At 38.6% G+C, this 25,849-nt stretch overlaps 1 protein-coding gene and 1 non-coding gene across 5 annotated transcripts in view; one reads left to right on the plus strand and one right to left on the minus strand.

Annotated features, from left to right (window-relative positions):
* Positions 1-464: 464 nt before the first annotated feature.
* Positions 465-25,849, plus strand: part of LOC118880750 (transient receptor potential cation channel subfamily C member 4 associated protein) — a 76,262-nt gene continuing 50,877 nt past the window's right edge. For all 4 annotated transcript variants that reach the window (XM_036824633.1, XM_036824636.1, XM_036824635.1 and 1 more), the window contains exons 1-3: positions 465-647; positions 22,054-22,182; positions 25,007-25,123. In XM_036824633.1, coding sequence (XP_036680528.1) covers positions 480-647; positions 22,054-22,182; positions 25,007-25,123 — 414 coding nt within the window. In that variant the 5' untranslated portion in view covers positions 465-479. The remainder of the gene's footprint in view (positions 648-22,053; positions 22,183-25,006; positions 25,124-25,849) is intronic.
* LOC118882123 lies at positions 11,889-12,017 on the minus strand. The gene has a single exon (XR_005016678.1). It is a non-coding gene; the product is annotated as a small nucleolar RNA SNORA11 (small nucleolar RNA).

The following is a 25,849-nucleotide window of genomic DNA, read 5'->3' on the forward strand; positions in this document are numbered from 1 at the left end:
AATAGGCTCCCAGGAACTACTGACTGAATGAACTAATGAGGAAATTGAGGCTCAGAGAGGTCCATGGCAAGTCAGAGGCAGAAAGAAGCAGGCGGGAAATCAGACCAGACGGCCTGATTCCTGGTCTAGAATCCAAGATCTTTTCCTAGCCAGTTGGCTGTAACCTCCCCCAAATAGGCAAGAAATGGGAGAATGCACACGCAGGGACCTGTCTTCGACCTCGGGGGACCTCACTGAAATGCTGGACGGAGGAGCCAGAAGGATAAGTGGCGCAAGAAACGCCACATCGCTCTCTCGCACCTGCCCTCCTGAGAGCAGGACTACATTTCCCAGCAGTCCCCGCGGCGCGCAGGCCCCTGCCACGCGTCTTGCGCCTCTGCCGTCGGCCCGCTGGGGGCGCTGCGGCGACCCCTCCGCCGCCCCGTAGGAATCTCCGCGGCCCCGGGGCCGCTTGCTTCCTGTTTGTCGGACGAGGAGACATGGCGGCGGCGCCGGCGGCTGCTGGGTCTGGGGCCGGCCGAGGGCGACGGGCGGCGGCAACTGTGGCGGCTTGGGGCGGATGGGGCGGCCGGCCGCGGCCTGGTAACATTCTGCTGCAGCTGCGGCAGGGCCAGCTGACCGGCCGGGGCCTGGTCCGGGCCGTGCAGGTACGAAGCCGGCCCGGAGGGGCGGGGCGGGGTGGACCGGGCGGGAGCTGGCGGGGGGCCGGGCAAGAGGCCTTTCCAGACCGCCGCTGTACGGGCCCGACCCCTCTTGGCTGGCCGCGGGGCCTCCCTGTGGGCTGTCGCGACGCTGTCAGCCGCGGCGGGGCAGTGGGCAGCGGCAGGCTAGAGGCTCCGGGTTAGGGGCCGAGCAGGGCTGGGCTGCATCGGGCATTGATGGCGTGTACGAGTCCTAGGCCCAGCTCCTGGATCCTCCCTTCCTTGCGCCACGTCTGCACGTCTGGGGGACCCTGGGCGAGTTTGCTGTAGCCTCTACGGGCCGCGAGTTTCTTCCCCGTGACTTGGGCGGTGGGTCATCACTGCAAACCCCAAACGGTTCGCAAGCCATCATAAATGTCATTCTCTCAGAGAGGCCTTTCCTCGACACAACCCTCCCCCTTCTAAAGTGGGTCCCCATTGTTATTCAGTTACAGGCCTGAATTCGTTCCGTTCACATTACTTTCTTAGTCTGTAATTACATATTTCTTTGTTGTCTATCCTTTTTCTCGCCTGTATCCCACGTTAGGCTGAGCTCCAGCGGGTGCAGGGACTGTATCTGGTTTGCCAGAGTAGAGCGTCATGGTTAAGAGCTAAGGCTCTGGAGTCAGGCCTGGATTCAGAACCCTGCTCTCTCTTGCTTGGGCAAGTTACGTTTCTGTGACTCAGTTTCCTGATTTGTAAAATGGAGATGATAATTAGTAACCTACCCGTTAAGGTGTTGTGGGCATCGAAGACAATTGTGTAAAGCGTTAAATGCATTTCTGGTGCACAGTAAAAAGCTGAAGAGTAATCAGTTAATGCTATAATTGGTATCTGGCTTATAATAGTGCCCAATATATGATTAGTATTTTTTTTTTTTTTTTGAGTGAATGAAGGACACTGCTTTAGGGTAAAGCAGGATGAATAAACCTAGGCTGCTCGCTCCTCTACTCCACCCGCCCCCATGTTCCCAGAACTTACGTTGCAAACACACCTGTAAAACATTGGCTTAATTTAAGGACAGCTTTTGCATAAAGAAACTTTTTAAGTAAATACAGGAATAGTAATAAAGTGATTGGTGGGAGTGGAGTGGGAATTGGGTAGATGAGGGAGAGAATGAGAGTGAGACTTTCCACAGTATAACTTTATATATGAACTTAATTTTGAACCACTTCAGTATTACTCATATAGTTAAAAGGACAGAATATAAGATAAAGACCAGGTGGTCTGTGTTTGTAGAGGGTTACAGATGAAGAAGCAGTTCTGGGTGAACAGTATTTTCCTGAACATCAGTTGACCATAGATGAGCAACTTTTTTCCCTTTGCATTCTTCTCTATCTGCTGTAAGATTCTGGAAATACTTGCTCTATCCTTTAACCCAAAGACCCTTAACTGAGCTGGGTATGTAGGAATGGGCAGAAAGGGAACTAACTCACCTTTACTGAGCACATATTTTGGATCAAGCATTGTGCATGGTATACAGTGTCTTTATTTAATTCTCAATCTTTTGAATCAAGTGTCGGGACTCATCTCAACACAGATGAAGAAACTGAGGCTCAGAAAAATTAGGTAATTTGCTCCTAAGCACTCATCTTGATAATCCTCTATGTTCTGAGGGCAATAGGGAGCCACGGAAGTTCTTTAACTTAATGAATGGGGAAATTTAGTACACTTAATTTGTTTCCAGTGCTGGATGACTTGGAATGGGAGGAGACTGAAGAAGCTCACCAGATAGAAGGTGCTGGAATGTTCTTGAGCCTGGTCTAGTCTGGTTATTGTGGTAATCAGTAATTGTATACAGACAGGAGTGGGAGCTATTTCAGAGGTTGAGATGGAGGTACCTTCCCAAAACTATAGTGAAGATAAAGTGGGGAACTTCATCTTTCAGATGTGTCCTTTCTTAGTCACTTTCTTTGATCTCCTCCTTGCTACACCCCCACGTTGCAGAATAAATTATATCCTCACAAGTATTTCCATAGCACAGTAAGCATATCCATTATGGCATGTGGTATACTTGGAAAGACCAGATTAAAATTTTTTTTCTTTATGTTTTAAACACATAAAATTTACCTTCTTAATCATTTTTAAGTGTGCAGTCAGTAGTGTCAAGTATTCACATTGTTGTGAAACAGATCTCCAGAATTTTTTCATATCGCAAATCTGAAACTCAACCCATTAAACAACTACTTTTTTCCCCTCCCCCATCCCCTGGTAACCACCATTCTACTACTTTCTGTTTCCATGAATTTGATTACTTTAGATACCTCATATAAGTGGAATCATACATTGTCTTTTTGTGCCTGGCTTATTTCACTTAGCATAATATCCTCAAGGTTCATCCATGTTGTAGCATGTAACAGGATTTCCTTGGAAAAGACCAGATTTTGAAGTAAGATGGACCTGGATTGAATCCTAGTTCTGTCAGTTATAACTAGGTTATATTATTTAACCTCTCTAAACCTCAGTTTCATTATTTCTAAAATGGCTGTAGTAACATCTACCTCATAGGGCTGTTAGGAGGAGTGACATAACATGTCTAAAAAGCTTGGCCAGTGTGTGGCACATAGTAAATGTTCAGTAAATAGTTGCCATCAGCTCATAGCTATCAGACTGGGCTTCTTGAGAGACTGTGTCTTATTTTTCTTTGTGTCTGCAGAGGCTGAAATACTTGAAATACTGTATGTGAGGGCTCTGTCCTCCTCCTCCTCAGTCCTGTCTCTTTGTCTATCCCAAACAGTGCCATGGCTTTAAGGAGTTCTGGAGTCAGACTACCTAGGTTTGAGTTCCAGCTCTGGTACATATTTGCTATGTGTCTTTGGACAAGTAGCGTAATCTCTTTATGCGTCAGTTTCTTCATTTTTAAAATAGAGATAATCATGGGACCTAACCTGCTAAAGCTGTGGTAAGGACCAAGAGCGTTTATACATATAAAGCACTTAAAATGGTGTCTGAAATATAGTAAGCATGCTATAAAGATTAGCAACTATCGTTTTTAGCGAAACTATATTCTGATAGATCCTAAATCTGTGTTTCCATCCTGGTTTCTCTCTTTAGCTCCAGTTGGATATATCCAGATACTTTCTCAGGATCTCCACCTAGGTGTCTAATGGTCACCTCAAACTTAATATGGCAAATACAATTCCTGATTCCTCTTGCACCAAACCTGATCTTCCTCAAGTCCCAAACGGAACTTGAGAGAAGCCTGGGAGAAGACCCCAGGCCACATGATTTAGAATGGGCCTGTCCTACTTGGATTTTAATGTGCCTTATTTTCATCTCTCCCTTTCAATTTGACCTCTATCAAGGTAATAAAATATGCTGGTATGATGCTTTAGCATTTACAGAGCCTGTTCACATTTATCAGCACATTTGATCCCTAAAGCAAATCAGATCTTATAATCCCTTGCTTAAAACCCTCCAGTGGCATCCCATTGCAGTTGGAATCAAATCCAGATTCCTTTCCAGGGGTGCACAAGACTCTGCACGATCAGTAGGAATTGAGGGAAAGGGATAGACTAGGCAAAGCAACTCACACAGGTCATGACCCACCGCACCTAGAGATGTTACTGCAGTTTGGCAATCTGGTGACAGGCTAGGTTATGGCATCCTGTTTTGTTTCCCAAATTTCCGGTCATTGCTTCCTTCGTGATTATTGGCATATCTAAATTCTACCTGAGTGTTATTTCATATATATTTTTTCAGATTGACTCCTCTTTTTTTTTTTTAATTTCAATTGGCACAATTGTTTTAACCTTGTTCTGAGCATTAGCATTTGAAACCTAGCGGTTCAAGTCAAATACAGTCTTCCTTTGCCTGTCAAGGATAATTTGATATCGAAAACCCCATATATAGGATAAATTCTCATTAATTAAAAATATGAATAATATTTAAACAGTTTTTGTATTTGCAAACCATAAAATTCATTCTTATATTAAAACAAATCCCATTAAAGTAGACACAAGCATTCATTGGTTAATGTTTGTTATCAGAATAATATAACAGTGTATTTAATCTTCATTAATTAAAGGTATTTAATCTTCATTAATTATTCTGTAAGAAGGCTATTTACTTGCACTTAATACATTTTGAGGCATTAGATATCTTAGGACTAAACAAGTAAGATATACATTTTATGTTTATGGAATTCAGCCTTTAATTATTTAAAAAAGAAAAGCAGTAAAGACAAAAACAAGTCAATGAAAACTGTAAATGTCTGGAAGTGTCACATTCACTAAACAGGTTGACAGCTTAGGCAGCATGATGTAAGAGATTATCACTCCTGTAAACTGTCAAACCACAAGTATTCTGAGAGAAGAAACCCATACAACATCTGCCAAAAATTCAACTTTGAAGATGCCTGGATGGTGGCTCTTTTCATCACACTACTCAGCTGTTCACAAGGGAAACAAAATCCAGATGATTATTTTTATTTTATTTATTTATTTATAAATTTATTTACTTTTGGCTGCATTGGGTCTTCGTTGCTGCATGTGGGATTTCTCTAGTTGCGGCGAGCAGTGGCTACTCTCCGTTGCGGTGCGCGGGCTTCTCATTGCGGTGGCTTCTCTTGTTGCAGAGTGCAGGCTCTAGGCATGCGGGCTTCGGTAGTTGTGGCACGCGGGCTTCGGTAGTTGTGGCACGCGGGCTCTAGAGCGCAGGTTCAGTAGTTGTGGCGCACGGGCTTAGTTGCTCCACGGCATGTGGGATCTTCCTGGACCAGGGCTCGAACCCATGTCCCCTGCATTGGCAGGTGGATTCTTTTTTTTTTTTTAATTAAATTAATTAATTAATTTTTATTCTTGGCTGCGTTGGGTCTTCGTTGTTGAGCATGGGCTTTCTAGTTGTGGCAAGCGGGGCTACTCTTTCGTTGAGGTGCGCAGGCTTCTCATTGCAGTGGCTTCTCTTGTTGCGGAGCACGGGCTCTAGGCACACGGGCTTCAGTAGTTGTGGCACACGGGCTCAGTAGTTGTGGCTTGCAGGCTCTAGAGCGCAGGCTTCAGTAGTTGTGGCTCACGGGCTTAGTTGCTCCGCAGCATGTGGGACCTTCCTGGACCAGGGCTCGAACCCATGTCTCCTGCATTGGCAGGTGGAGTCTTAACCACTGCACCACCAAGGAAGCCCCAGTAGGCAGATTCTTAACCACTGCGCCACCAGGGAAGCCCAAGATGTTTATTTTTAAATGGGAGTAAATGCCTTGTGAGACAAACTAGTAGTAGTAAAAGAAATTCCATGTGAAGTTGAATATTTTGCATACGATTTGGAGGATCTCTGGGTATCATGAACCTTGTAACAAATAACAGCAGTGCCCCCACTTTTCACCGCCAAGTTCCACCCTCCCCAGGCAACCACTGCCCACACTGTAGCTGTTTTCTTTTGTAGGGCAAGAGTCCAGGAAACAGGAAAGCCAGCATTCTAAATAACATGCTTATAAGGCTATTTCTTGACTTCACAGTTTTAGAGATTATCTGTTTTCTTCCTCTTGTAGAGATTAGGATTTAATTCACAGCACCCTGTGCCACACATTTGGCCTCCATCATTTTCCTTATGTAGTTATATCAGTTTTGGCTGTTGGTGTTAAGTATTTACATTATGATGATAGTGATGAGATATAATTGTTTATAGCAGAGCCATATAGTATACAACATTTGTATTTGTTTTGTATAATTTGTTTTTCTTAGAGTTAAAAGCTGCCCTTTCTCCCCCTACTTTTTAAATTGAGTCACAAATATAGTAGAATTCACCCTTTCAGTGTATAGTTCTACAAGTCTTGACAAGCACACACAGTTGTGTGGCCACCACTACAGTTAGGATTTAGAAATTCCCTTGTAGTAGTCAACCCCTTCCCCACCGCCCTCCTTTGGCAACTTCTCATCTGTTTTCTATTCTGTTAATGCTATTTTACTGACTATCATAGAAGTGGAATCATTCCATATGTAGCATTTTGAGTCTGGCTTCTTTCACTAGTATAATCATCCTTATAAAATTTGCTTTTCTTTTTGTTTACTTACAATTTACTACCAAATTCTAAAACTCCTACTTTTTTTTTTTTTTTTTTAAAGAAATCCTTCTTGGAACCCTCTGTCCTCCAATTTGAACTAGTTATTTGCTAGAACAGCTGTATAGCTGAATTCTTGGGATTTCCCTTCACCAAATTCAGGGCATTTTATTTCTTTTTCTCATGTTTTGGATCTCTGTTTTATGAATCCTGTTTTCCTTTTTTTTGGGGGAGTACATTCTCTAGTAGCCTCCTAGGAAAGCCTACATGGGAGGTAACTTTTTTTTAAAGCTTGCGTGTCTGAAAATGTCTTTTATTCTTATACTTGAGTATTTAGTTTAGCTGGGTATAGAATTATAAGTTGGAAGTTATTTTCCCTTAAATTTTTAATGGCATTATATTATTCCATTGTCTTTAAGTATTTGGTGTAGCTGTTGAGAGGTTCTGTTCTGATTCCCTGTCCTTTGTGCATGGCCTATTTTCCCACTCCTCACTCCCTAAGCATTTTTAGGATCATCTCTCTTTCTGGTATTCTGAAATTTAACTATGATATGCATTGATGAAAGTCTTTCTTTTTATTCATTGTGGATACACTTTGTGTAGATATACATTAAAATATATAACAACTATAATAAAGTCATGTCTATCACCTGACATTACCTAACCCCCTCTGCAAAATGATTGCACTAAGTGTTCTCTTAGGATCTTCCTATTTTTGAAAGACATTTTCTCTCCTGTGAAGTTCGGGCTGTGATTGCTTTGGAGAGCTTCATGGAATAGGTGAGACTTGAGTTGGTTCTGAAGAATGAGTAGAATTTTAACAGTAGCAGAGATATTTCTGAGACTAAGAACACCACTGAGAAAGTCCTCATAACCAGCCATTAGAAGATGGAAGAGAAAGTGAAGTGCTCCTGTGGGACATAGGTGGGAGATAAGTTTAGATATTTGGGAATATAGTGGGGAGGGTAACTAACATTTATTGAGGATACACAGTTTGTCATTGTGCAGGTACTTGGGTTTTTTTTTTTTAAGTTTATTGTTAAATATTTGACCTACGAAAAGCGGTAATAAGTAATGCCAGTGTGTTACAACAATAAACATGTACCCATGACCAAATTTGAGGAGTTACCAATATATTTAATGCCCCTTTCATGTCAGTCCCTCCCTGCCAGAGGTGCTTGTTTTGAATAGATAACATATGCACATGTACAAAAGGGTTACAGAGAAAAGTAAGTCTCCCTTGCAAACAGCCCATTACCACCTCTACTAGCACCCTCCAGTTCTACTCCCAGAGGCAACTATGGTTTTGATTTCTTGTGTATCTCTCTATCTAAGCTTAGGAAAGCAGATATGTCTCTATATGTTTGTCCTTACACAAGTGATACTGTACTATACGCACTGTTGTGCATCCAGCTTTTTTCACTTAAAATATATTTTAGAGATCCTTCCATAATCAGTACATACAGATTATTTTGTTTTAGGTGTTTACAAAACATTTTGTGTTGAAATATACAAATAAAAATGCACAAAAAATAAAGAACAGCCCAATGCAACTTCCAACATTGCATTTAGTCGTACTAGTTTTCATGCTCTATGTAAATAGAATCAAACTGTGTGTACTGAGTCTGCCTTCTTTCAATCAACATTGTGAAATTCATCCATGATGATGGGTGAAGCTGTAGTTCATTCATTTTCATTTCTGTATAGTATTCTGTGGTATTAAACCACAGTTAATTCATTGTACTTTTGATGAGTATTTGGGATCTATCCAGTTTTTGGCTATTGTGAATAATGCTTATGTGAACATTCTTGTACATGTCTCTTGACGTGTATATGCACAATTTCTTTTGGGTATATATTTAGAAGTAGAATTGCTGGGTTATACGATATACATAGGTTCAGCATCAGCAGCTGTTGCTGAAGTTTCGCAAGTGGTTGTACTAATTTACAATCCCACCAGCAGTGTATATGAGTTCCTGTTGTTCCATGTTCTCGCTAACCTATGGTACTGCCAGTCTTTTTAATTTTAGTCATTCTAGTGTGTGAGCAGTAGAATCTCATTATGGTTTTAGTTTGTGTTTCCCTCATGACTCATGAAGTTAAGCACCTTTTCAGAAGTTTACTGGCCATTTGGACATTCTCTCTTGTGGATTACCTGTTCAAATCTTTTGCACATTTTTCTGGTGGGGTTTTTCTTTCTTTTTTTTTTTTTTTAATTGATTTGAAGTTCTTTTTATTCGCTGGATATGAGCCCTTTGTGGTGATGTTTTGCAGATATCTTCTCTTATTTGGTGACTTGCCTTTTTAGTCTCTAAAAAGATCTTTTTTTTTTTCTTTTTTCTTTTTTATAAATTTATTTATTTATTTATGGCTGTGTTGGGTCTTTCGTTTCTGTGCGAGGGCTTTCTCTAGTTGCGGCAAGTGGGGGCCATTCTTCATCGCAGTGCGCGGGCCTCTCACTGTCACGGCCTCTCGTTGCGGAGCACAGGCTCCAGATGCGCAGGCTCAGTAGCTGTGGCTCACGGGCCCAGTTGCTCCGCGGCATGTGGGATCCTCCCAGACCAGGGCTCGAACCCATGTCCCCTGCATTAGCAGGAGGATTCTCAACCACTGCGCCACCAGGGAAGCCCTAAAAAGATCTTTTGATGAACAGAAGTGCTTTATTTTAATATGACTCATTGTATAACTATTTTCCTTTATGGTTAGTGCGTTTTGTATTATGTTTAATAAATCTTTGCCTACCCTTCTATTTATCTTCTAGAAGCTTTATTGTTTTGCCTTTTCCATTTAAACATACACTCCACTTGGAATTTATTTTTGGATGTGGTGTGAGCTTTTCAGTAGAGATACCAAGTTGACTTGTTATTTATTGAAAAGTCTTTTTTGTCCCTCTAGTGCTCTGTAGTGTTTGTTTTCACGTCTGTTTCATGTGTGTTCTGTTTCTCTGTCCATTTACCCGTACACTGATATCACATTGTCCTATTTTCTGTAACTTTATATGTGTTGATTTTGGTTATAGAATATTGAATCAGAAGAGTAGCTTCTCCTACTTATCTTCAAGATTCCTTTGGCTCTTCTAGCCCCTTTGCCATTTCCATATACATTTTAGAATGAGCTTGTACATTTTTACAAAAAAATTTTGATTGGGATTGCCTTCAATCTATTCAGAACAACACATTCATTCTCTCTCTCCTGCCCTTACTCTTCTTTTTCTCTGATCTGGTCTCCCTTAATCTCTCTTGATAATGTTTTACGTATGTAGTTTTCTATATAGTGGTCTTGCATAACTTTTGTTAGATTTATTCCTTGGCATTTGACATGATTTGATGGTATTGTAAATAGTGTTTTTAAAATTGCGTTTTCTCACTGTAGCTGTAAGATAAAAACAATATTGATTTTTGTATTGCTTCAGCATTTATATTGCTCCTATATTTTAATACTTTACCTTTAGATTATTTTGGATTGTATATGTATACAATCATCTGCGAATATCATATCTGCAAATGAAGCTTTTATCCTTTCTAATCTTACATCTTTTTTTTTTTTCCTTGCCTAAATGTGCTATTTGGGATGCTCCAGTACAGTGAATTGAATTGGCATGTTCCTGATCTGAGAGGGAGAGCCTTAAACATTTAACCATTAAGTATGATGTTTGCTGAAGATTTTCTGTAGATACTGTTATTAGTTCACTTCTTTTCTGAGTTTGAGTTTATGACGTTGAATTCTATCAGAATGCTTTTTCTGCATTGAGATGTTCATATAATTGTTTTCCTTGTGTTATTAATGTAATGAATTACATTGAGTAAAATTTTCAAATATTAAACCAAATCTGAATTTCTGATTCAAAATTTCATCCTTTTTATAGATTGCTAAATTTGATTCACTAATTTTTTTATTAGGATTTTCATCCTTCTGTGTTCATGAGTGAAAGTAGCCTATAATTTTCCTTTCACCGGGTTTTGGTATCAAGTTTATCCTGGCCACTAGTCATAGCTTTAGTTGGACCCCACGAAATTTGATCTGTAGTGTTTTCATTGTCATTTATTTCAGAATATTTTCAGATTTCTTCTTTGACCTATGCATTTTTTAGAAGAGATATTTCTTAATTTCCAAACATTAGGGTTTTATAATTATCTTTCTGTTACAGATTTTAGGCTGACTGCACTGCAGTCAGGGAACATAGTCTGTATTTCAATTCATTTAAATATGTTGAAATTTGCTCTATGGCCTAGCAACTGGTCATTTTGTAAACGTTCTGTGTACTTGCAAAGAATGTGTAGCGAGTAGTTATTAGATGTAGTGTCAATTTCTGCTGTGAAGCCATCTGGGATTTTGATAGGAACTGCAATGAATCAATATTGAGGGTATTGCCATATTAGAAATATTAAGTCTTCCAATCTTTGAACATGGATGACTTTCCATTTCCTTTTTTTACTTCTTTAATTTCTTTCAATGATGTTTTGTAGTTTCATTGTACAAGTCTTGTATCCCTTTTGTTAAATTTATTCATAAATATTTTATTCTTTTTGATGATGTTGTAAATGGGATTGCTTTCTTTTTTGTTTTTTTTGTGATTAATTTGTGCTTTTATTTGCCAGTATAATATACTAGCCTGCAAATTTTTTAATCTAAAAAGTACATTTTATATCACAATCCAACACACACAAATATATAATATGTATACATATGTAAAAGTGAAACAGAAGTTTTGCCAAAAACGTCTACCCTGCGTGTTAATTCTTTTTAAGACTTTTTTTTTTTTCAACCAAGGCTGAACTGCCCTGACACATCATAATCACCAAAGTCCCTAGTTCATCTTAGGGTTCACTATAATGAAGTGAATAGTGTTGCACGTTCTATGGGTTTGGACAAAAGTATGATGACATAAAATCATTATAATGTCATACAAAGTATTTTCACCACTCATAAAAACTTCTGTACTCTGTGTATTCATCTCCCCTCTTCCCCCAAATTCCTGGCAACCATTGATCTTTTTATTGTCTCCATTGTTTTGCCTTTTCCAGAATGGCATATAGTTGGAATCTATTTTTCTTTTTTCCTTGAAGACCATAAGACCACTCATGGCCCACCCATGCATGGACCGGACAGGCTCTAGGTGGCAAACTCCCCCACTAAATACTGTAGGTTTCCTTCCAGTACTGAGTCCTGTCCCACTGGTCCTGCCCGGTAGCCACGTAAAAGTGCAGAGGGATACATATTGGGTACTTGTTCATAGGAAGGCTACAAGTTTTGTGCCCCTTGTCACAGTGAACCCAAGTTCCTGTTGGGTGTGTTATAAACAGACGAGCCATTTCTTCAGACCCCTGCTCTGAGCACACCCATGGGATTGCTTTCTTATTTTCACTTTTGGATTCTTCATTGCAGGTGTGTAGAAATTCAGGTGATTTTTGTATATTGATTTTGTATCCTGCAATCTTGCTGAACTCATTTATTAGCTCTAATAATTTGTGTGTGTGTGTGTGTGTGTGTGTGTAGGGGTTCCTTAATATATTCTGTATGCAAGATGATAGCATCTGTAAATATAGTTTTACAAATTCCTTTTCAATCTGCATGCCCTTATTTCTTTTTCTTGCATTGTTGCTGTGGCTAGAATCTCTAGTACAATGTTAAATAGAAGTTGTGAGGGTTAACGTCTTTGTCATTTTCTTGATCATTTTGGGAAATCATTCAGGCTTTCACTTTTTTAAAAAGTAAAGTCCATACTTCATTCAGATTTCCCCAATTTTTCTTTTTTTTTTTTTACTTGACGTATAGTTGATTTACAATATCATATTGTTTCAGGTGTACAAGATAGTGAGTCAGTATTTTTATGGATTATACTCCATTTAAAGTTACTATAAAATAATGGCTATATTTCCCTGTGCTGTACAGAATATCCTTGTTGCTTATTTATTTTATACATAGTTTGTATCTCTTATTGTCCTTCCCCTCTTTCCACTGGTAACCACTAGTTTGTTCTCAGTATCTGTGAGTCTGTTTCTTTTTTGTTATATTCATTCGTTTTATTTTTTATTTTATTAAAAAAATTTTTTTTATTGGCGTATAATTGCTTTGCAATGTTGTGTTAGTTTCTGCTGTACAGTGAAGTGAATCAACTGTATGTGTACATATATCCCCTCCCTCTTGGACCTCCCTCCCCCACCCCTGAACCCATCCATCTAGGTCATCAGAGAGCACTGAGCTGAGCTCCCTGTGCTATACAGCAGGTTCCCACTAGCTATCTGTTTTACACATGATAGTGTATTTATGTCAAACCTAATCTCCCAATTCATCCTGCCACCCCTTCCCCCCCAAGTCCACACGTCCATTCTCTAGGTCGGCCTTTCTATTCCTGCCCTGCAAACAGGTTCATCTATACCATTTTCCTAGATTCCATATATGTGTGTTTTTGTCTTTCTGATTTACTTCACTCTGTATGACAGACTCTAGGTCCATCCACATCTCTACAAATGACCCAATTTCATTTCTTTTTATGGCTGAGTAATATTCTGTTATAATATGTACCACATCTTCTTTACCCATTCATATTTCGATGGACATTTAGGTTGTTTCATGTCCTGGCTATTGTAAATAGTGCTGCAGTAAACAGTGGGGTACATGTGTCTTTGAATTACGGTTTTCTCAGGGTATATGACCAGTAGTGGGATTGCTGGGTCATATGGTAGTTCTAGTTTTAGTTTTTTAAGGAACTTCCATACTGTTCTCCACAGTGGCTGTATCAATTTACATTCCCACCAACGGTGCAAGAGGGTTCCCTTTCTCCGCATCCTCTCCAGCATTTATTGTTTGTAGATTTTTTTATGATGGCCATTCTGACCAGTGTGAGGTGATACCTCATTGTAGTCTTGATTTGCATTTCTCTAATAGTGATGTTGAGCATCTTTTAATGTGCCTCTTGGCCATCTGTATGCCTTCTTTGCTGAAATGTCTATTTAGGTCTTCTGCCCATTTTTTGATTGGGTAGTTTGTTTTTTTTTGATATTGAGCTGCATGAGCTGTTTGTATATTTTGGAGATTAATCCTTTGTCTGTTGCTTTGTTTGCAAATATTTTCTCCCATTCTGTGAGTTGTCTTTTTGTCTTGTTTATGGTTTCCTTTGCTGTGCAAAAGCTTTTAAGTTTAATTAGGTCCTATTCGCTTATCTTTGTTTTTATTTTCATTACTCTAGGAGGTGGGTCATAAAAGATCTTGCTGTGATTTATGTCAATGAGTGTTTTTCCTATGTTTTCCTCTAAGAGTTTTATAGTGTCTGATCCTACATTTAGGTCTTTAATCCATTTTGAGTTTATTTTTGTGTATGGTGTTAGGGAGTATTCTAATTTCATTCTTTTACATGTAGTTGTCCAGTTTTCCCAGCACCATTTATTGAAGAGGCTGTCTTGTCTCCATTGTATATTCTTGCCTCCTTTGTTATAGATTAGGTGACCATACATGTGCAGGTTTATCTCTGGGCTTTCTATCCTGTACCATTGATGTATATTTGTTTTTGTGCCAGTACCATACTGTCTTGATTACTGTAACTTTGTAGTATAGTCTGAAGTTGGGGAGCCTGATTCCTTCAGCTCCATTTTTCTTTCTCAAGATTCCTTTGGCTATTTGGGGTCTTTTTTGTGTTTCCATACAAACTGTATGATTTGTTGTCCTAATTCTGTGAAAAATGCCATTGGTAATTTGATAGAGATTGCGTTGAATCTGTAGATTTCTTTGGGTAATATAGTCATTTTCACAATATTGATTCTTCCAATCCAGGAACATGGTATATCTCCCCATTTCTTTATGCCATCTTTGATTTCTTTCATCAGTGTTTTATAGTTTGCTGAGTACAGGTCTTTTGCCTCCTTAGGTAGGTTTATTCCTAGGTATTTTATTCTTTTTGCTGCAATGGTAAATGGGAGTGTTTCCTTAATTTCTCTTTCTGATCTTCTGTTGTTAGTGTATAGGAATGCAAGAGATTTCTGTGCATTAATTTTGTATCCTGCAACCTTACCAAATTCATTGATTAGTTCTAATAGTTTTCTGGTGACATCTTTAGGATTTTCTATGGATGGTGTCATGTCATCTGCAAACAGTGACAGTTTTACTTTTTCTTTTCCAATTTGTATTCCTTTTATTTCTTTTTCTTTTCTGTTTCCTGTGGCTAGGACTTCCAACTGTGTTGAATAGTAGTGGCCAGAGTGGACATTCGTGTCTTGTTCCTGATCTTAGAGGAAATGCTTTCAGTTTTTCACCCACACCATCACCAGAATGATGTTTGCTGTGGGTTTGTCGTATATGGCCTTTATTATGTTGAGGTAGGTTCCCTCTATGCCCACTTTCTGGAGAGTTTTTATCATAAATGGGTGTTGAATTTTGTCAGAATCTTTTTCTGCATCTTTTGAGGTGATCATATGCTTTTTTCTTTAATTTTTAATATGGTGTATCACATTGATTGTTTTGCGTATGTTGAAGAATCCTTGCATCCTTGGGATAAATCCCACTTGATCATGGTGTATGATCTTTTTTTATATATATATAAATTTATTTATTTGTTTATTTATTGGCTGCATGTGGGGTTTCTCTAGTTGCAGCGAGTGGAGGCTACTCTTCGTGCAGTGCGTGGGCTTCTGATTCCGATGGCTTCTCTTGTTACGGAGCATGGGCGCTAGGTGTGTGGGCTTCAGTAGTTGTGGCACTTAGGCTCAGTAGTTGTGACTCGCAGGCTCTAGAGTGCAGGCTCAGTAGTTGTTGCACATGGACTTAGTTGCTCCGCGGCATGTGGGATGTTCCCAGACCAGGGCTCGAACCCGTGTCCCCTGCATTGGCAGGCGGATTCTTAACCACTGCGCCACCAGGCAAGTCCGGTGTATGATCTTTTTAATGTGTTGTTGGTTTCTGTTTGCTAGTATTTTGTTGAGGATTCTTGCATCTATGTTCATCAGTGATATTGGTCTGTAATTTTCTTTTTTTGTGATATCTTTGTCTGGTTTTGGTATCAGGGTGATGGTGGCCTCATAGAATGAGTTTGGGAGTATTCCTCCATCTGCAGTTTTTTGGAAGAGTTTGGGAAGGATAGGTGTTAACTCTTCTCTAAATGTTTGATAGAATTCGCCTCTGAAACCATCTGGTCCTGAACTTTTGTCCATACTTTATTCAGATTTCCCCAGTTTTTCTTTTTCTTTTTCTTTTTCTTTTTTAAATTGAAGTGTAGTTGATTTACAGTATCATATTGTTTCAGGTGTACAACATAGTGATTCAGTATTTTTACGGATTATACTCTGTTTAAAGTTACTATAAAATAATGGCTATATTTCCCTGTTCTGTACAAAATACCCTTGTTGCTTATTTATTTTCTACATAGTAGTTTGTATCTTTTATTGCCCCTCCCCTCTTTCCACTGGTAACCACTAGTTCACAGTATCTGAGTCTGTTTCTGTTTTGTTATATTCATTCGTTTTATTTTTTAGATTCCACATATGAGTGGTAATATACAGTATTTGTCTTTCTCTGTCTGACTTAGTTCACTAAGTATAATACCTTCTAGGTCCTTTCATCCTTTTTTATTGCTGAGTATATTGTATATTGATTTTGTATCCTGCAACCTTGTTTTCTGTTGTATATATATACCACATCTTCTTTATCCATTCGTCTGTTGATGGACGCTTAGGTTGCTTCCGTATCTTGGCTATTGTAAATAGTGCTGCTATGAACATTGGGGCGCATGTTTCTTTTTGAATTAGTGTTTTTGTTTTCCTCAGATATATAGCCAAGAGTGGAATTGCTGGATCATACAGTAGTTCTGTTTTCAGTTTTTTGAGGAACCTCTGTACTGTTTTCTGTACTGGCTGAAACAATTTACATTCCCACTAACAGTGTACTAGGGTTCCCTTTTCTCCACATCCTCCCCAACATTTGTTATTTGTAGACTTTTTGATGATAGACATTCTAACAGGTGTGAACTGATACCTTACTGTGGTTTTGTATTGCATTTCTCTGGTGGTTAGCAATATTGAGCATCTTTTCATGTGCCTCTTGGCCGTGTTTATGTCTTCTTTGAAAAAAACGTCTATTTAGGTCTTCCACCCATTTTTAAATTGGGTTGTTTATATTTTTTTCCTCTATTTGTTCTATTAAAGTATAGTTGATTTACAATGTTATGCTAATTTGTGCTAATTGGGTTGTTTGTATTTTTGATTTGAGTTGTATGAACTGTTTATATATTTTAGATATTAATACCCTATCAGTCATATATTTGCAGATATTTTCTCCCATTCAGTAGGTTCTGCCTTTTCATGTTGTTGATGGTTTCCTTTGCTATGCAAAGGCTTTTAAGTTTGATCAGGTCCCATTTATTTATTTTTGCTTTTGTTTCTTTTGCCTTAGGAGACTGGTACAAAAACATACTGCTATGATTTATGTCAAAGTGTGTTCTGTCTGTGTTCTCTTCTAGGGGTTTTATAGTTTCCAGTCTTACATTTAGGTCTTTAATCCATTTTGAGTTTATTTTTTATATGGTGTGAGAAAATGTACAAATTTTTAAAAATTTTATTTTATTGAAGTATAGCTGGTTTACAGTGTTGTGTTACAGATTTCATTGTTTATCATGTAGCTGTAGTTTTCCCAACACCACTTATGGAAGAGACTGGCTTTTCTTATTGTATATTCTTGTCTTCTTTGTTGTAAATTAATTGACTATAAGTGTGGGGGTTTATTTCTGGGCTCTCTATTCTGTTCCACTGATCTATGTGTCTGCATGTATGTGCCAGTACTGTGCAGTTTTGGTTACTGTAGTTTTGTAGTATAGTCTGAAGTCAGGGAGTATGTTACCTCCAGCTTTGTTCTTTTTTCCTCAGGATTGCTGTGGGTATACAAGGTCTTTTGTGGTTCCATATAAATTTTAGGAATTTGTTCTAGTTCTGTGAAAAATGCCATGGGTATTTTGATAGGGATTGCATTAAATCTGTAGATTGCTTTGGGTGTATGGACATTTTAACAATATCATTCTAATCCAAGAACACAGGATATTTTTCCATTTCTATGTATCATCCTTAATTTCCTTCATAAGTGTTTTATAGTTTTCCGAGTATAGGTCTTTTACCTCCTTGGTTAAGTTTATTTCTAGGTATTCTTTTTGGTATGATTTTAAGTGGGATTGTTTTCTTGTTTTCTCTTTTGATAGTTCATTATTAGTGTATATAAAAGCAACAGATTTCTGTATATTAATCTTGTGTTCTGCAGCTTTATTGAATTCATTTATTCTAATAGTTTTTTGGTGGAAATTTTAGGGTTTTCTATATATGGTGTCATGTCATCTGCAAATAATGACAGTTTTACTTCTTTCCTTCCACTCTGAATGCCTTTTATTTCTTTTTCTTGTCTGATTGCTGTGGGTATGGCTTCCAATACTACATTAAGTAGAAGTAGCAAGAGTGGCATCCTTGTCTTTTTCCTGATTTTAGAAGAAAATCTTTTAGCTTTTCACTGTTGAGTATGATGTTAGCTGTGGGTTTGTCATAAATGACCTTTATTATGTTGAGGTATGTTCTCTGTATACCAACTTTGACAAGAGTTTTTATCATGAATGTATGTTGAATTTTGTGAAAAGCTTCTTCTGTATCTGTTGAGACGATCATGTGATTTTTTTATCCTTTTCTTTTGTTAATGTGGTGTATCACTGATTGATTTGCGGATATTGAACCATCCTTGCATTTCTGGAATAAATCTCACTTTATCATGATATATGATCACTTTTATATATTGTTGAATTCGGTTTGCTGGTATTTTGTTGAGGATTTTTGCATCTATATTCATCAGAAATATTGGCCTGTAATTTTGTTTTGTAGTGTCTTTGGTTTTGATATCAGGGTAATGGTGGCCTGGTAGAAGGAATTTGGGAGTGTTCCATCCTCTTCAATTTTTTGGAATAGTTTGAGTATAGGTATTATTTCTTCTTTATATGTTTGGTAGAATTCTCCTGTGAAGCTGTCTGGTCCTGGATTTTTGTTTGCTGGAAGTTTTTTAAATTTCAAATTGAGTTTCACTATTAGTGATCAAGCTGTTCAGATTTTCTGTTTCTTCCTGATTCAGTATTGGAAGGTTGTATATTTCTAGAAATTTGTCCATTTCTTCTAGGTTGTCCAACTTGTTGGCACATAACTGATCATAATATTCACTTGTGATTTTTTTGTATCTGTGCGTGCTCTAGATCACAGGCTCAGTAGTTGTGGCTCATGGGCTTAGTTGCTTCACAGCATATGGGATCTTCCTGGACCAGGGATTGAACCTGTGTCCCCTGCATTGGCAGGCAGATTCTTAACCACTGTACCACCAGGGAAGTCCCTATTGTTACTTGTTTTCTGGTTGTTTTTGTAGTTCTCCTCTGTCCTCTTTTTCTTCTTTTAGTTTCTTTCTTTGTGGTTTGACGATTTTCTTTAGTGGCATGCTTGTGTTCCTTTTTCTCTAGTGTTTGTGTATATATTTTAGGTTTTGATTTGTGGTTGCTATGAGGTTCATATATGTTGACTTATAATTGTATTGACTGGTTTTAAACTAATAGTCATGTAAGTTCAAATGCATTCTAAAAGATCTACATTTTTTTTACTCCTCTCCCTGCCATTTTGTTTTTGATGTCATAGTTTGCATTTTTATGTTTATCCCTTTATTGTTTATTATAGTTACAGTTGACTTTACAATTTTTTGTGTTTTAATCTTCATAGAGCTTATTTAAGTGGTTGATCCTCAGCCTTTACAATATATTTGCTTTTCAGGCTTTCACTGTTAATTATGATGATAGCTGTGGAATTTTGATTAATGCCCTTTATCAGGTTGATTACATTGATTAGTTTTCATGTTTGACCCAACCTTGCATTCCTGACATGCATCTTGCTTTGTCGTGTTGTATAATCCTTTTTACATATTGTTGGATTTGGTTTGCTGGCACAGCTGATCCTTGAACAGTAGGTTTGAATTCCATGAGTCCACTTATATGTGGATTTTTTTCAATAAATACTTACTGCAGTACTACACGATCTGCAGTTGAATCTGTGGATGTGGAACCGTGGATACAGGGCTGATTGTAAAATTCAACTGTATGTGCAGTTGTCACCCCTAACCCCCATGTTGTTCAAGGATCAGCTATTTTGCTGGGCATTTTTGTGTTTATATTCATCAGAGATATTGTTCTGTAAGTTTTCTTTTAATGTCTTTGTTTGGTTTTGGTATCAGGGTAATAGTAGCCTCATAGAATGAGTTGGGACATGTTCCCTCCTCTTCTGTTTTATGGAAGAGTCTGTGAAGTATTTGCTAATTTCTCTTTAAATGTTCAGTAGAATTTACCAGTGAAGCATCTGGACTTGGGCTTTTCTTTGTGGGTAGTTTCTTTTCTTCCTTACTTGCTCCCTCCCTCCATTTCTTCCTTTCCTATTAAATTACTGATTTGATCTCTTTAATTGTTGTAGGTATGTCAGATTTTCTATTTCTTCTTGAGTTAGTTTCTGTTGTTTGTGTCTTTCTGGGAATTTGTATATTTCATCTAAGTTATGTAGTTTGTTGGCATACAGTTGCTCCTAGTACTTCCTTGTAAACCTTTTTATTTCCTTAAAATTGGTAGTATTGTCCCTTTTTTCATTCCTGAATATAGTTGAGTCAGTGTAAGTTGGTCCCTGTAACTATTTTCAATATTGTTGGTTTTTCAAAGAACCAAATTTGATTTTGTTGATTTTTCTCTGTTATCTTTTTTTCTCTATATCACTTATTTTTGCAATTATCTTTTTAATTTCCTTGTGCTTGCTTTGGGTTTGGTTTATTCCTTTTTTCTCCTAGTTTCTTATGGGGGAAGATAAGATCATCTGAGATCCCCTCTCCTTTTTAATATAAATGTTTATAGCTATAAATTTGTCTGTAAGCACTGCTTTTGCTGAGTCCCATGAAACCATTATTGTCTTCTCTTTCTTTCAAGGAAGGGAAAGATGTTTTTTCATAGTTTTGGGGCTTGCCTTGATTTGAGCTTGCTTGAAGTATATAAAATTTCTGATAATCATTTAGACCTACGAAAGTGGTAATTTCCTATGGCTCACCCTAATACAAATTACTTTCACAAACATCTCATTACCTCCCATTACCCCTGTATTATCTTATTTTTACAATCTAAGAAAACAAGCTCAGGAAGAATAATGGGACTTGTTCAAGGTCATAGGACTGATATGCGTCCGGATAGGCTGTCATTGAAGACCTGCATGTCCTGTAATAAATTACTGTGAACTTTTGATCTAATTGAGGGACAAGTGTACATGAAAATAATTCACTTCTGGCACCTGATAATGCTGTGTCCCCAAAGTAGATACTGCCATATTGATTAATGAACCTGTCATTAGACTAGGCTATTGCTCATGCCTTCAAACATTTACTGAGTGTCTGATCTGTGCCTAGCATTCTTTGAGAGAAAGAAGGTGTGCACAATAAACACAGCTTGGTACCTACTCTGAAGGAGCTTGTGGTCTACAGGAGGGGTGGACAAATGAACCAGTAATTATGATACAATATGATAAATGTTAGATAAGGCCCCAGACTCTTAGAAAGGAGAGAGGGGAAGGCCTATCAAGGAAAATTTCTGGTTTTTTGGCTTGCATTTAGGAGAAAGAGCTTTCTGGGTAGAAAAGACAGGGAGGAGAAAGAGCTTTCTGGGTAGAAAAGTCAGGGAGGAGAAGGAGCTTTCCAGATAGAAAAGACATCCAAAGATGTTCTGTGGCAGTAGAATTCACCCTTGAACAATATAGGGGGTTCGGGGCACTGACCCTCCACAGTTGAAAATTCATGTATAGGTTTGAGTCGGCCCTCCATACCTGCAGTTTCCCTGCACCCGCGGATTCAACCAGTCGTGGATGGGGTAGTACTGTAGTATTTACTATTGAAAAAAATCCCATATGTAAGAGGACCCACGCAGTTCAAACCTGTGTTTAAGGGTCAACTGTATGGGTGTGTGTGTAAATAATTACCCCCCTTGCCCCCCCCTTAGGTTTATTTTCTCCCCGCACAGGTGGCATACCATATATACAGGTACACAGCTCTGTAGGCAGGGGAAGAGCATGTGCAGAGAGGCACAGAGAGAGAACATGTACATCTGGAGCCTAGAGCGGGCACTGGGAAAGAGATGAAGCTAGAGAGGAAAGTAGGCGATAGAATAGGAAGGGTGTGTATCACAAACAAGGAGCTGGACTTTTATCTTGCAGGCTGTTGGGGAACTTCTGAACGTTTCTAGAAAGACCTTTGAATTATTTGTCCTGGGTGGGTTTGGGAGCCAGCTGCTCTCTTTTGCTGTATATGCTAGTAGTTCTTTCCTCACCAGTAAAATTATCCTCTTTTTTTTTTTCTTTTGCCTCACAGTTCACTGAAACTTTTTTGACGGAGAGGGACAAACAGTCCAAATGGAGTGGAATTCCTCAGCTGCTCCTTAAGCTGTATGCAACCAGCCACCTCCACAGTGACTTCATTGAGTGCCAGAACATCCTCAAGGTAACTGTTAGGGGACTTGGAGGGACTGCATTCAGGGTCTCCAGATGATACAAGATGTCTGTTTTTTTTCTCTTCTTCCGCCTACTTTTTAAAATAGCCTGTTTTTATTGCATAAGCTATAGAAAATTTGGGAAGTTCAGAAAAAGTGCAAAGAAGAAAATAAAAATCACCAGTAATCCCCCACCACCCAGAGATAATCACCATTAAGTTTCCTGTGTATATACTTTTGGGTTTTATTCACATTTGTTTTGTATCAGTGCTTGCTTAATTAAGGAGGCCTGTGCCCTGGGATTAGGTTACATTCTGTTTCAACAGGATTTAAAAGATCCCATTTGCTGAAGGTGCAAGGAAGTAGCCTTGTGGCTGTTGAAAATTATGACTAGCATATAAAGATGAAGGGACTGGGCCTGGTGGTTGGGAGAGGGATGGAAAGAATGCATAGACATCTAGGGCAGTTGTTCTCAATCTTGAGTGTGTATCAGAGTCACCTGGAAGGCCTGTTAAAACACAGAGTGCTGGGCGCTACCAGCAGAGTTTCTGATTTAGTAAGTCAGACTTCAGCTTGGGGAGGTGGGTCCAACTCTGAATTTAGATTACTGGCTCTAATGTAGCTAAAACCCATGCAAGTTATATTTGATCATAATGAAACGATGTAATGTTTTTCAGAGGTGAAGTTCTGTTTATTATATCACGTAAGAAGTCATTTAAAAATATAATAGAAAAAAAATATATATAATAGGGCCAAAAAGTTTAGTCTGTACCTTTGAGAAGAGATGTTTTGGGACTTCCCTGGTGGTCCAGTGGTAAAGAATCTGCCTTTACCACTGGCGGGGACGTGGGTTCGACCCCTGGTCAGGGAACTAAGATCCCACACACTGCAGGGCAACTAAGCCCACTTGCCACAACTACTGAGCCCGTGTGCCTCAACTAGAGAGCCTGCGTGCCGCAAACTACAGAGCCCACGTGCTCTGGAACCCGTGCGCCACAACTACAGAGCCCAGGTGCCCTGGAGCCTGTGCGCCACAACTAGAGAAGAGAAAACCCGCACGCCACAACTAGAGAGAAACCTGCGCACTGCAATGAAAGATCCCACGTGCCTCAACGAAGATCCTGCATGCTGCAACTAAGACCTAACACAGCCAGAAATAAATTAATTAATTAATAAATAATTAATCTTTAAAAAAAAAGAAGAGATGTTTTGTCTATACAACTTTTTTGTAAGTTGAAAATCATTCCCAAATAAAAGTTTAATTTAAAAAAAGACATTTTGTGTTCTTGATCTTCTCACAGTCTGATTAGGATAGAAATAATTATAGTGTCTTACACTTGTTTGAAAACATTTTGCAAGGAATAATGCATTATTTCATTTGATTCCTACAAAATCTCTGAGATATGAGGTAGATGAAAGAGGGAAATTAATATTTTGAGTGCTTGCTATGTGATCATCATTTCTTTATGCACTCAGCAAATACTTATTTGAAATTTACTGTGTACCAGGCATATTTAATTTTTATGATAACTCTGTGAGATGGGTGGTATTAGTGTATTAGTCCAAAATACTTTGATTGCAGGTAACAGTAACCCACTCAGATTAGCAAAAAAGATCTTTTATTGTCTCACGTAATCGGAAAGCACCGATGTGAATTGAGGGGCCAAATAGAGTTAGGCTGTCCATTTCTTATCTTGACATCTGTGTGTGGCCTCATGTTCCTCTACGGAAGTAGGGCTGTTGCCTGAGGAAGAGAAAAGGAGATACTGAGCAGGCAAATCCAGATGTCTTCTCCGTTCCCTTTTTCAGTTGAGAAAACAGACTCAGCATAACCTGCCCAAAGTCACGTGGCTATTATTGCTCTGAGCCCAGATTTGTCTTACTCCAGAAACCAGTTTCCATTGTACCATGTTGCCAGCAGAATTACATTCTAGTTTTATAAAGGAGAGAAATGAAACCCAGAGAAAGTAGTTCAGTCACTTACTAATTATGTGATCTTGCACAACTTTGTGATTTTGTTTTTCACCTGTAAAACTACACTCACTTCATTGAATTGTTTTAAAGATTAAATGGGCTAAAGTATAGAAAGCCAGTGCTTGGCATATAATAGGTTACCCATAAGAGAGGGTTCTGCTTTTTCTTGATGTGTGGTATCTGGACCAACATCAGCATCACTTGGGGACTTATTATAAATGCACATTCTCAGGCCCCACCCCAGACCTATTAAATCAGAAACTGCAGGTGGGACCCAGCAGTCTGGGTTTTAACAAGCCCTTCAGATGATTCGGATGCTCATCACTGTGTGAGAACTACTGCTCTAGCCCACTGTGTTCCATCTTCCCTCGAGGTTCCTGAGAAGGGAACATAATGAGTAGGGCCCTATTATATTCTTCCTATCCTATCTCCTGTTTCACCCAAAATAGTTCTGCTTTCTTTTGTAAGCACAGACTCAGGAGCCACACTTCCTAGGTTTAAGTCCTGACTCTGTCACATACCCTGTATGACATTGACAACTTCTTTGTGTCTCGGTCTCCTTATCTGTAAAATTGGGCTGATAAATTACTATTATATCATTGGGTTGTGAGGATTAAAAGGTAATAGATGAAGTACTTAGAACCATGCCTGGTACATAATAAGCGTTTAATAAGTTAGCTATTACTACTGTTACAACAACTTTTATTATATCAGCTTTTCTGTAAGATTTTTTTTTTTTTATGGTTCATTGTCTTTGACCTCATGGGAGTTCAAGTTGTGACTAAAATGCAAACTGGTGTTTTGGTGTCTGGTTTGTGTTGGATACTAAACTGAATGTCTTTCTGTATCCTTTTTCACTAGGAAATTTCTCCTCTTCTCTCCATGGAGGCTATGGCATTTGTTACTGAAGAGAGGAAACTTACCCAAGAAACCACTTATCCAAATACTTATATTTTTGATTTGTTTGGAGGTGTTGATGTAAGTTGTTGTTTATTATTACTACTGCTACTTAATGGCTTGGGAATTTAACTCTTGAAATGGGAGGTAGGAAACGTTTTAGAATTTATAGCAAACATTTCAGAATTTTCATTTTTTTTATGATTTTTAAAAAATTTTTATTGAGTTATAATTTACATACCACACAGTTCACTTGCTTTACTTGTACAATTCAGTGATTTTTGGTGTATTTACAGAATTACAGAGTAACTATCACTACAGGCATAGCGTTTTTTTTTTGGCCACGTGGCATGTGGGATCTTAGTTCCCCAACCAGGGATTGAACCCACACCCCCTGCATTGGAAGGCGGAGTCTTCACCACTGGACCCCCAGGGAAGTCCCCAGAATTTTCATCTTTAGAAGCTCAGTGGTATTCACATGTATTGAAGCACCAAAGCTTTTACACTAGAATAATTGATTTATGTAAATTGATCTGGTAAATTGATCTGCACCACTGGCGCAGTGGTTAAGAATTCGCCTCCCAATGCAGGGGACGCGGGCTTGTTCCCTGGTCAGAGAACTAGATCCCACACGCATGCCGCAACTAAGACCTGGCACAACCAAAAATAAATAAATAAATTAAATTAATTAAATTTAAAAAATAAAATATATATATATATCCCCTTTTTTTTAAGGTACAAAGTAAAAGGTATGTCTCTCTGGGACTTCCCTGGTGGTCCAGCGGTTAAGAGCCCACATTCCTTGTG

This window comes from Balaenoptera musculus, chromosome 15, assembly GCF_009873245.2.
Source record: "Balaenoptera musculus isolate JJ_BM4_2016_0621 chromosome 15, mBalMus1.pri.v3, whole genome shotgun sequence".
Taxonomy (NCBI): domain Eukaryota; kingdom Metazoa; phylum Chordata; class Mammalia; order Artiodactyla; family Balaenopteridae; genus Balaenoptera; species Balaenoptera musculus.